This window comes from Corvus cornix, chromosome 1A, assembly GCF_000738735.6.
Source record: "Corvus cornix cornix isolate S_Up_H32 chromosome 1A, ASM73873v5, whole genome shotgun sequence".
In the NCBI taxonomy this organism is placed as follows: domain Eukaryota; kingdom Metazoa; phylum Chordata; class Aves; order Passeriformes; family Corvidae; genus Corvus; species Corvus cornix.
The window spans coordinates 38,743,201-38,755,757 of record NC_047057.1 but is presented as its reverse complement, the minus strand read 5'-3'; the positions used below and the strand labels follow the sequence as shown (position 1 = coordinate 38,755,757).

At 34.5% G+C, this 12,557-nt stretch overlaps 1 protein-coding gene across 4 annotated transcripts in view; it reads left to right on the top strand.

Moving 5' to 3' along the window:
- The window catches only part of PPP1R12A (protein phosphatase 1 regulatory subunit 12A), a 115,367-nt gene that overhangs the window by 79,713 nt on the left and 23,097 nt on the right, over positions 1-12,557 (top strand). For 3 of the 4 annotated variants that reach the window (XM_039571276.1, XM_039571275.1, XM_039571274.1), the window contains exons 10-16: positions 357-572; positions 1,360-1,454; positions 4,410-4,532; positions 6,350-6,511; positions 6,958-7,134; positions 10,763-10,853; positions 12,295-12,492. In XM_039571276.1, coding sequence (XP_039427210.1) covers positions 357-572; positions 1,360-1,454; positions 4,410-4,532; positions 6,350-6,511; positions 6,958-7,134; positions 10,763-10,853; positions 12,295-12,492 — 1,062 coding nt within the window. The remainder of the gene's footprint in view (positions 1-356; positions 573-1,359; positions 1,455-4,409; positions 4,533-6,349; positions 6,512-6,957; positions 7,135-10,762; positions 10,854-12,294; positions 12,493-12,557) is intronic. The other variant, XM_039571277.1, reaches the window with a different exon arrangement.

Here is a 12,557-nt window from a genome sequence, read left to right as displayed (position 1 = left end):
TTCTTGTGTGCACAGGTTTATGTACAGGTTGCAAAATAACATATTTAATAAAAATGTTAATCCCAGATTTGCATGTTTCTAAATTTTTATCTCAAGTTCACAGCGTGTATTACAAAGTGTGGCTTTTTGGAAGCTAACTTTTATAGGAGTTGTATTCCTTGACCAGTCTTGCATTTCTTATCTCATTGACTAATTTAAGAGGAAAGTGCATAGGTTGCCTCTCACTACAACTTCCCTACAAATTCAGTACTTATTGATTATTAAAAACAGTTGTGTTCTCAAATCTTTGCAAGGAGCATGAATTACCACGGGTATTGTAAATGAATAATGTAAATTCATTTTCATGTGTTTTATAGTTTCCAACATCTACAACCAAGATTTCTCCCAAAGATGAAGAGAGGAAAGATGAATCTCCTGCTTCATGGAGATTGGGTCTTAGAAAAACTGGTAGCTATGGTGCACTTGCAGAGATTACTGCTTCCAAAGAAGCTCAGAAAGAAAAGGACTCTGCAGGTGTTATGCGTTCTGCATCAAGTCCTAGACTTTCCTCTTCACTGGACAACAAAGAAAAGGTAGTAATTTTCATAGTAAAACAGGATTTTGGTGAATTTATATACCTTTCGTAGTACAGATGTTAATGGTGTATTATAGAAGCAAGATTGTAGTACACATCTGTTCTTTACTAAAATTCCAAAAAGTTACATTACAGACTTTATCTCTCAATGTGTAATATGCTCCTTCAGTGTTTGGTGACCTGGTACAAAGATCTGGCATTTAACCCCTTTCTAGGACTTGAAAAGCTAGTAGTAGTTTTTACAGTTTGGGGACATCAGAGGTTTGATAGCTTTTGCATCACTTGAAGAATGATGCTAAAAGAATCTTGTAAATGAAAGAAGTCTCTTTTGTATTAATTTTCCTTTTGTAGTGATTTTTTATTTACAAAAATTGGTTCTGTAACTAAACATGGATACACTGAACCAAGTGAACCAAGTGTTGTTCAGGTAGCTGAACAAAATAGAACTTGTGGTTCTATTTCAAATACAAATGTTCATCTGATTTAAAAATTAGGAATAATAATGTCCTGTACTATATAAAAATACTGAACCAGTTGCTTTCAGGAATCCCTGTTGAAATTGTTCTGCAGTAAAGCAGAAAAAAGAGAAATCAAGTCATTAGCATCAATAGAATGGAAACATTAACAGTTTCCTTTTCCTGTTGTAGTCTTTTATATTTAACTAAAGCTTAAAACTCATTTGTATAATTGGATCATAATAAATACAACTGGAGTGTCATAATGATGATTTTCCAGACAAGATAATCAATAATAGTAACACTTAATAAAAAACTAATGTCTTTCAGGAGAAAGACGGAAAAGGAACTCGACTTGCATATGTTGCACCTACAATACCAAGACGGCTGGCCAGTACCTCTGACATTGATGAAAAAGAAAACAGGTGACTGTGAAGTTTGGTTTATTTTTTTAAATATAAAATTTAAATAAGATTTTAGAGTGGCTGACAAACTTACATGTTTTAAAACAGTGCTAATTTATAGCATTATTTGGCTGTATAGATTATGCTAATCCATATGGCAATCCTAATCCTGAAGGTTTTTGATCTTGTAAATTATAATGACCTTTTCTAGAGTCCAAATTATTCTGTGAGAAGAGCAGAACTGGGCAATGTGTGTTGTCTTCTTGGGAAAGAAGATAAATAAAATCCAAAATATGAAGTCCTAATCTTTTAAGCCTTTGAAGGGTGCTAAAAGTATTTTACTACTTTGTCTTGAGTCACAAAGTGCTGCTACTGGGCTACATTATTACTTTTGATTATGATAAAATAATGTGTTTTTTATGGACTTCACTTAAAGCGATATTGTGCAGCAGCAATACAGAAATCATAGGTTAGATAAGCAGTTCTTCTATTTTTCTTGTTTACATGTTGACCTTTCATTATCTTTTGGCAATTTTTACTTTCTTTGCTGCTATTGCTTCTGTAGCTTTCAGAAAAAAAGAAACAAATATTAGGTGCATAGGCTTGCTACCTGTTAGGATTTGGGGTACTTGTATGGCATATTACAAAGTCAGAACCTTCCTATTTTTCACTTCTCCTTTACTGAGGTTCTTCCCTCTCTTTATTGAGGGGTATTTTCTGCTGATGTTTACTGTAGAATGCATAGAACAAAACTTAGAGGTCTCCATAATGCCTTGGTTTTGGTTGGATCATATCTAGATAGCTGAATGTTGAATGACCTGAACTGAAAATCCTTTCATTGCTCAAAATGTGCTGTTTATAGTCCTTGTCTGTAAGGTTGATAATTTCTTTATGCCTGAAGAGGAATGTCTTTGTTGCTGTTCTTGAGAACTATTTGTTTCAATGCAAACGCAAGATAAATACTATCCTTTCTTATGCTTGCGGGAAGTTGCTTAAGTTTAGTCTCTGGGTGACAAATTCTGTTTCGAAACAGGGATATTTCAGATCTCACACTCCCCTAAAGTTCAGTGTAATTTGTTAGCATATCTCATTTTACTTGGCCAGATGTTTTTTAATCTGTATTTCTCTAAGGGGAAAATTTGAAGCTTCGGTTTGTGCTGTCATTCTCTGGACTACTGTGTTCTTTGAGGCTGAAGTTTTCAGGTTTGGTTTGTTTATGGAGAGATTATTATTGTTTCAGTTTTTGTTCTTTTGAGATCTAAAAAGCTCTTGTTCTTCAGAAGTGTCTTAGCTAGATGATACCTTAGAATTGGAATAAATATTTAATTCTGTTTTATTCCTTAGAAGCTGTTATTGCTTGTGACAAAGGGATTAAGTTTTTCTTCAGTGTTGAGGTTTATTTGTGTCCCTGATGTGCAAGTCTTGACTTATTCAGAGACACAGTTCCAAAAGTGGTTATCAGCAATAGTATGCTTTTTCTCATATGCATTGGGTTAACTGCAGTCAGCAGGTCTGTGAGTCCTAGTGCTCATCAGTGCAACTGATCTTTCTGAGACCTTACTGTATGCCTTGCTGTACCAGAGATGAAGCCTGCTTGTAGGCATCATTACTTTGCCTACCATATGATGTGGCAGACAGCCCAGCCTACCTAAAGCCGTAAGAGATTTTTGACATCTACTCTGACCGTTTACGTGAAGAATTTAACCATCCGCTCTACATGTACCTTAATAAATTATTAGGGTCTCTGCCTTTGCCAAAGTCTTTGCCCTGGTTGCTTAGCTTAATGCCGGGTTCTTGCTCTACATAACGCCTACTTGTCTTGTGAATTGGTGATGTAGTGTAATCCTAGCTAACATCCTAGTGTTAGTGATGGAAATGACTTCAAGATGAATCCCAGCTGGGCTTTTAGATTAACAAATCTCAGACACCCAGCCTCAGTTGAGTAGCCAGTGCTACAGGAAAAGTGCTATAGTGTCTTGGCAAAGTGGAACCTTGAGTAATTATGAAAGATTTGTTATGCAGCAGGACCTTTCTGTGGTAGATAATATCTCAGAATTTGTGTTTCTCTTTGCTGGTAAAAAACAACACTAAATTGGTCTATGTTTCATCATTTTCCAAAGTTGTTTCCAGCTGTAGAAGTGCTAACATAAATTTTCATGCAAAAAGAGGTACATTATGATGGCCAAAGGTATTTGAACATAAAATACATATTTTCAAAGTTTTGTTTTATTTTGCGTTGTTCACCTGGTTGCCTTATATATATAGTTTTGTAAAAGACACGTTTTACTTTTCCTTCTGTCTGAACTTCAACTCTTGAGCTGACATTTTTTATTAGCAATTCAGTTTTCACGTGTTGGTTTTCAGGATAGTTTTCTAAGTAGATTTTTGCAAGGTTATTCCTTGCTGCTATAAACTGCAACAACAGTCTGGAAATTCCTTATGTCTGAAGTCATGTCAGCTAGTGATACAGGTCAGGCCCCTCAGGAATGGCTACTGCAAGCCTATTTACACTGGTCTACTATATAATGAGTTCTAAAGGCTTGTCAGCTTTTGAACTTCTTATAACATCAAAGAATGAAAAATTCCATCAAATCAGCTATTAAAACACCCAAGTAGATTTCCCTTATTGCACTGGATAATATCAGGAGCAAACAGAAAACCATCTTGCTCCTTTTTTGAGAAAAACAAAGCCAGCAATGACCACAGATATAAGATGACAAATGATTTCATGTTGATTAAATCTTCTTTAACAGTTTTCTTTTGATGCTGCTTTCTTCTTATATTTCTAATGGTGTTAGTATGAATGTAGTATCTTTCCAGAGAGGCTTGAAAATGATTGTCCATAAAAGAAATTTTACTCCTGTTCAGTTATGTTTAAGTGTGTTATCCAGGATTTTAATTTGAAACTCCCGTTCAGCTTACATCAGGAACAGCCTTCTTTAATGTGAGTTTGCTAAACGAAAATCTCTTTTATAGGGATTCGTCTGCTAGTTCAATACGTGGTGGCAGTTCCTACACCAGAAGAAAATGGGAGGAAGATGTCAAGAAAAACAGTTTGAATGAAGGTCCTACATCAGTAAACACAAGTTATCAAAGAAGGTGTGGGATTTTCTCTCTTTTTTTTAATCAAAATAGACTTAAAAGTTAACAAGTACTGAATCATTTTATAAGGACAGTTTAAAATTGAACGGTGACATATTGACATGTTCATAATAATTGCAATGTATCTATTGCCATGGTTGTGCTGGTTTAAACATGCAGTTGTATGCTGATGCAGTGGTTGTGCTGATTTTAAACTATGTAATTAAAGTTAGATGCTTCCTTTTTCCTATTGTTTATTCCAGTTTGGGGTTCATTTGACTCTTTCCAGATGAGTTCAGTAGTCAAAGATAGTTATTTTTAACGTTGAAATAGAAGTAATTCTGCTTGGTATCTGGAAACTGTCTCTGTTGAGTTCTGGTTATTGCATGACAGTCTTGGAGGTATTGGACTGCTGTCCTTAATTGTAAACTATAGTCATACCTATGTGGACCCTATGATGAGTATCAGCATCATAGAATACATAAAATTCGCTTGAATGCAAAGTAAATTATGAAATATGAGAATAGTTCCCAGGTGTGCTGGTTCCTAACTTGCAGAATTTTCTCAGGAGGAATCATATGCTGCACGTATATACATGATTAACTTTGCTGCATTGTGTAGTTTCAATGTATCTATTTGAGTCAAATTCTTCATTGTAATTAGTGGGGCAATAAATAGGTAAAATGAATAGATCAAAGGAAGGAGTCAAATAACTAAGCTGCATATTGGTACGTGCTGCTGATGTACGTGATACATACTTAGCATTTTTTTGAGTCTTGATGTTGATATTATCAGTAACCAGGCTGTCTCATACAGCATAATGTGTATTTATTTCTTGTTAACCTCCTGCCTTAAAAAAAATGCTTCTGCATTTTTCCTAACTTTAAGTTTAGGAAAGATGTTGCACAAATTTCTTTTTCTGGGTGGAAAATATCAACAGCTGATATATGTGAACAATCTTTGCATGTTAGCTTTTTTCAGTATTTACACTCCTGTCTTCAAATCTACTCATTGCTTAAATGTACTCATTGCTTTTAAATTGCATGTGGTGCTTTAATAGTGTATTTCCTTGTTCAGTTATTTTTTTGTCATTCTAAAGTTGATAGTAAGACAAAAAATTATCAGTTGCAGAATGACAAAGAAGAATCTTTCCTTAAGTCATTTGCAGTTTGTAATATGGTGCTTTGTCTGTCCTAACTGTGGATTCTGAGGTTTAGTCATGGGCAAACAACCTGACCTGGTAATGCAAGATTTATTCACACAGAACCAGTGGAAAAAAATGTGGAAACTACTGGGTCTGCTTTATAGCTTGAAGAGCAAGGGAAGAACCTGAGTGGGAGGTTATTCTTCCTGGGAATGATTAAAGATTTTTTAAATATGAAGCAGTAAATTTAATTGGTTTCAAATTAAGAGGAGTGATATTGATGACATTTTCTTTCCTGACAAGCTGTGCAGTAAGGTTCTGCATTTTCTGAGGTATTCAGTGTGGGTGAAACAGCAGTTTAAAAATGGGACATTGGGGGCCCTATATGAATACTTTAGTAGATGTGATCGAGACATTCTTACATAAACTAGTGAGATTCCATTCTTTATCCTCTTTGGTGAAGAAATGGTCGGGACTAAGGGACACTTCTGCTGCCCTTTGAAGTCATAAATTAAAAGCCCTAGCCAAGGAAACAATGAAGAAAATGCTTCTTTCGAACCAGAAGTTTCCAAGTCTCAACTGAGGCACAGAATACATGGGCAGAATTTTAATGGATCATTCACAGCTTGGTGATATTTTAATGAGTAAATATAAGTAATAAATGCAGCCATTGTACATGTCTCTCCTTCAGTGGCTCCTTTGGTAGAAGACAAGATGATTTGATAAGTTCTAATGTTCCAAGTACTGCATCAACAGTTACCTCTTCTGCTGGTCTTCAGAAAACGCTGCCTGCCAGCGCAAACACTACTACGAAGAGTACAACGGGTTCTACTTCAGCAGGTGTACAAAGCAGGTAATGGCACCAGGACCGTTTACTTCCCTTTTTTTTTTTGTCAGGTCTACTGTGTGCTTATGTATGTGCATGCGTTCTTGTTTAGTAGATCCTGGGGCTCTGGATTTTTTCACTTTCCTGTTAAATTTGTTTTGATTTTATACAATTTGGCTCAAAAATTGTGAATGGCTTTCTACTGTAACGTGAAAGCCATGTTGGTATAAAAGAATAAATCAAATGTTAGAAGGGTCTGAACAATAAAAGTTCAATTATTGTGAACTGCTAATTCTTAATTTATTCAATTTAATAGCTCAAGCTGAGCTTCTGTAGTAGAGACATTTCTCAGTTTGCTTCTTAAAAAAAAATCCATCCCTCAATTTACGTGTTATTAGTTGTTTAGTAAAGTGCTTTCATTGTTTAGCTGTTTCCTTTTCTCTTTTTTTGTGTTGCTGCTTGTTATGCTGTAGTACCTCAAATCGTTTGTGGGCTGAGGATAGTACTGAGAAAGAAAAGGACAGTGTTCCTACAGCAGTGACCGTTCCTGTTGCACCATCTGTTGTAAATGCTACAGCCACTACCACAGCCATGACTACAGCTACTTCTGGCACTGTGTCCTCAACATCAGAGGTCAGGGAGAGACGGAGGTGTGTAAAGGTCCTAAGAGTAATGTTGCTCTTACACAAAAGTTGTATTTTTTTCCTGTCTAAAGGAATGTGTTGGTTGCCACAGATTTGAACAGTACAGTGTATAAAGCAGTGTTGTTTTCTTGCTGTGTATTGAAACAACTGGTACCTCAGTTTATCTAAGAGCTTAGTACTAGTAGAGACCATTCATGAAATTTAAACTTTGATATTGTGTGTTTTTTGACTGGCCTTGGGTTCTCATATGGTATATGGTATTTTCAGATTTATATTTCTCTTAGTAGATTAAATGAGTCCTCTTAAAAATACCTATAATGGAACTTTGTAAAAACACTGAATTAAAAATAATAAAATGAGTAATTAATTAATTACTACTACTACATTGCTGCTGAGGTATTGTGCCACTGGCAATATGCTGGGAAGTTACAGCGCATAGCATTTTTTCAATCATTTTGTATGCCTGGCATTATTGAGAAGAGAGTATTGAATCCAACACATTCTATTTAATTCATTGCATGATTTAGGGTCTCTTCTACTTGAAACATAGTCATACAATTTTAAATGCAATGCTTTAACAGATATTCAGTATGAAGAATGAGTAAGATGCTAATGTAAATCTTATTTTAAGAATATGGTGTTTTTTTCTGCTTACAGCTATATGAAGGATGAGTTGAGATTGATGCATATTTGTTTCCATAAAGAGTTGTTTCCTGCTATTTATGGAAGCAAAAATAAGATTTCAAAAGATTGTTAATTCCTGTTAGCTTTTCCTTGTTCTTCTCTTTCTGGGTAATTATAAATGTTTAACCATTCTGCTGAAATGCAAGTTCAGATTTCTATGTTGCTCCTGTAGCAGTTTTAAAATGTACCTTCTGTATCAGTACCAGATAGTGTGTATCACTGTATGTTCACATACAGGAGGTAATGAAGTGTTCCTTATTACAGAAGAAAACTCCATTCTTTTGGTTCACTTAAGGCAGAAGCATTTAAAGATTCCTTATAGCATGAGGCCTAATTAGGGTAGTCTGTTTTCCATAGTCTGCCTTCCTACCAAAAACTGAGAGGAAATGAGTTCTATGATATGTGGATTATGCTTTTATTACTCCCCACCATGATTCAGGAAGGGTCCACATGTGCTACCAATCCATTTCAGTAACAACTGTAGTTGGAACCTGCGTTTTCCATAGTGAATTTTGAACCAGCAAATGTGAAGCGAAACCAACAAAATGGTTTTTTTTTCCAAAATAATTCAAAATAGTTCAAATTTTAAAATTCAAATGTGATTTCTGTCTTATATCAGCTAGAAAGGCAAGGAAAATTAGAATTAGGCTTTTGCTGTCTTGTTTGCTCTCACTATTGTGTGTATACTAATGTGCATATACTACATACGTTTTAGATACCCGCAGTTGGCCTGAAATTCCTTGGTTTTCTCTGACTGGGCTCATTGCATAATATACTGTTGCATATGCATTCTTGATGGCATATTAGGATATCAGTGAATCTTAGAAATGAAAATCGGAATAATTGCTGCATGCATTTGAGAATGCCGTGCTCTAAGTATGAACACAAGCATATCTATTTGTATATATACAGATAGATACATATATGTGTGTGTATCTACGTATGTGTCTATGCACATGAAAAAATAGATGTATATGAAATATTACATGCAATATATTTTCTTAAGTAATGAAGCTGGTTAATCTATGTTTATAGACTGAAACTGTATATTTAGAAGTATGTTTGGAAGAGTATTTTAAAGATATTTGAAAAGTAAAGATATTATAAAATACTTCATTGATGAAGCATGTCATGGTGCATCCTTTTGGAATAGCTGAAGAAGCTTTATTCTTTATTTGATTTTTAGGATTGATTTAGAGAAACAGGGAAGGAAATGACAAACTTGAGTCTCTAAGTCTTTGTGTCATGAATAATACACCATAGGTAGCCATGTGTGGCGCACTCAAGGGATACTAGGGAAGGGCACTGTCTACTCTTGGCCTGTAGCTGCAGTGTGCACCTGAAAAGTTGAGAGTTTTCATTTTCTCTCAGTGTGATTTAAAGTATTTCAGATTTGTTGGAAGATAGGTGTAGGTACAACAGTTACTAAAAATCAAGTTATATGAAACAGTTTGTAGCAATTTTCAAGCCCTAAAGATGACACCTGCTCTGCAGTCAAACCCTCCTAGGTAGGTGGGGTTTCAGGACCAGTTAACTAAAGCACCCTAACAGGCACCCTTTTCCTCATGTGGATAGAGCCTAGAATTCTTGGGACATGGAAAGTCAATGAAAAATGGTGTTTGCAAGAGCACCAGATAAGGAAATCAAATTAACGTAGTGTGGGTTTTTTACGATGTGCCATAAGATGGGAGTTGTTTCAACATTTTTAAGTATAGCAGCTAATTGTAAGTATTATAATAGGGGTAGAACATAGGTTGTAATCCATAGGTCTATGTAAATGAAGTTTTTTAATTCTTAAGATTGTTTCAGAACACTTTTTAGTATGTGCTAAGACTAACAAATATATTATTAGGTGAGCAAACTACTCTTTCCATACATAAATTATTTAGGTGTAAATAGATGATGGCATAATCACTAGTCAATTATTGAATCGTTAGCTAGTGATTCTTAACTATTCTTAGTTAATGATATATAAAGAGACAATCAGAAAATATTATAGAACCTGATCTAAAGAAGCTCAGAGAAGTTTTGTTTTAAGCAGCCTTTTAGTAACCTTTTGATTTTGCTTTTTTCGATTTTTTTTCACATTTTTTCTAATTTTTAGCTAATCCAAGGATTTTAAAACAGTGTGAAATAATAGCAGCATTCCCAGAATATTGTCATAGAAAATCAACAAATGCATTAAAAACTTTTAAGTTCTTTAATTATGGTTTTACATACATACAAATATATGCATTTATGTGTGTATATATTTCCTGTTGGTTTTTTACCCATTATCTAGATTAGAGAATTGCTTAAGAGTCCAGACCTTGTATGTCTACTCTAGTAGCCTTTTGTCTTTGATTACAATTACCTGCTTATTCTGCAGGACTAATGTGGGTTTCATGAAGATTGATTTTTAAACATACTTTTTTCAAAGGGACTTGGATTATTCAAAGCATGGATGATTCATGTGAAAATATGGTAACCACCTCCTCAGGGATTTTTAATTTCTGGGGAAATTGATGATATAATTAGATTTTCTGCATTAACAGTGCATTTAGCTTTTTCTAAAAGTTTGCAAGTTATGTTAAAAGTTAATATGCACACATATTTGGTGTATAAGTGTCTAACTGGCTGAATCTCTGAGGTCTTCTACCCCTGTGTTAGTAGACTGGTGAAATACCAAAAAAGCTGAAGTTATATTTATAGAAAATGGTAAAAAGAAATCTAAATTAAGTAAGAAAACAGTGTATTTTAATTGAGTTCTAAGGCTGCTGTCTTGATGAATAAGTAGATCAGTTTGATATGAAGGAAATGTGTAAAATGTAATCTCTTATATAGTTAAATATTTTCTTCTGACTGCTTTAGTTTTCAGTCTGTCATGTTTTTTGGGGGGGATTTTGACTGTTTAATACATTTGTGCAAAAATATTACCACGTGCCAATTTTGTTTGTAATTAACTCTTTAGATCATACCTCACTCCAGTACGGGATGAAGAGTCAGAGTCCCAAAGAAAAGCTAGATCCAGGCAAGCAAGACAGTCTAGGAGATCTACACAGGTATAGTATTACTAAAGCTTCTACATTTTTGAAGACATACCCATAACATCATTCTTGAGGAGCAGGCATAGCATACTGCATTTGCATCCATTTCTAATTTTTTTTTCTGTGCATGCACTATTGTAGGTAATATGATTGAGCTGATCAACATATGGATAGCTAATAAGATTCATGACATAGAAAATAATGCTTTCAATCTAGTTTCTGAAGAGAAGGAAAAATACTTAAAGAGTTTTTTATTACATGCTAATGATCTAGTATGTAACGGCACGTCTCCTTGCAGCATTTCTCTCTCTTAGTTTACATACTGATATAGTTGGAGGTTCTTCCCAGTTTCTATCAGTATCTATCAGCAACTAGCACAATCCTAGCACAGGGAATGATGTGGCAGTAGCAAAATAGAGTATCTCTAATGGTACTCGAATGCTCTTTGGGCAGTGGAGCAACTGCCAACCAACTATGTGCAGGCAAGCTGAGAATAATCAGCAGATAGTCCCTGAATTAAACAGCACAGAGCAATACTCCAGCCATTGTCCTTAGCTGTTTTTAGGCTGAGTCCATAGCTACGTTGTTTACTGATGTTACTTTCAAATCTTTGAAGTTTTAAACTCCTCAAATACTTCTGGTTAGTTTTCCTAATGAGAGATCCGTGCTACTTGATATGAATTCATCATACAGGAGTTATTTTTATTTCTTAATACTAATTCAGAGCCCTGAATGATGGTCAGACTACAGGCTAACTATTGTTGAATCTTTACAGTGAAGAGGCTACCAGGAACTGCTGGATTAAACTTTATCAATACTAAAAGCAATTAAATAACTGATAAGATGCAAAATTGGCTTTGAAGAATATATTACAAAGTGTTTTAAGCAGTATCTCAGTAAAATACATCAGCTGAAAACAGCGTAGTAGAGAAAAGCTGTCTTCATAAAATTGCTTTCTGAGCTTATTTCAAAACTAGTTTTTAGCCTAAAAATAACAAGAGACTTTTTAGTGTTGCTGACCTAAAAATCCAGTTGCAAGGAATTAATTTGTAAAGTATCAACATTTCTGAAAATATGGGTATTATATTTTTAGGGTTCTTTCAGAAATGTTTTGTATGCTTATGATCATATTAGAAGCAACTAGTGGATTCTTAAATTATTTCTATAGCATCTTCTATGCAATCTGTATCTACTAGTTCAACTAAAAATTGTCTTGCTGGAGAGTCTGTGGTAGATCGCATTACAGCAAATACTTGCCGTGTATCAGAGGGATGTTTGGTTCCAAGATCCAAGAGGAAACCTTATAGGTAGAATATACAGGTAAAATTTATTTCCTAATTGATAGATATAAATTTTTTTAAGTTGAATTGTTTTTCAAAATATTGATGTAATGTGATCATCTACATTAGTGTTAATGTTATATTAAAATGGTGTTTGCTGACTGCTGTTTTCACAGGGAGTAACACTGACAGATCTTCAAGAAGCTGAAAAAACTATAGGAAGAAGTCGTCCCACACGAACCAGAGAACAGGAAAATGAAGAAAAAGATAAGGAGGAGAAAGAAAAGCAAGACAAAGAAAAACAAGAAGAAAAGAAAGAATCTGAAACTAAAGATGATGATTATAGACAAAGATATTCCCGAACTGTTGAAGAGGTATTTTCATGATGAGTCTCTTTAGGTAGAGAAATTATATGAATCTTTACTCCAATTATATTATT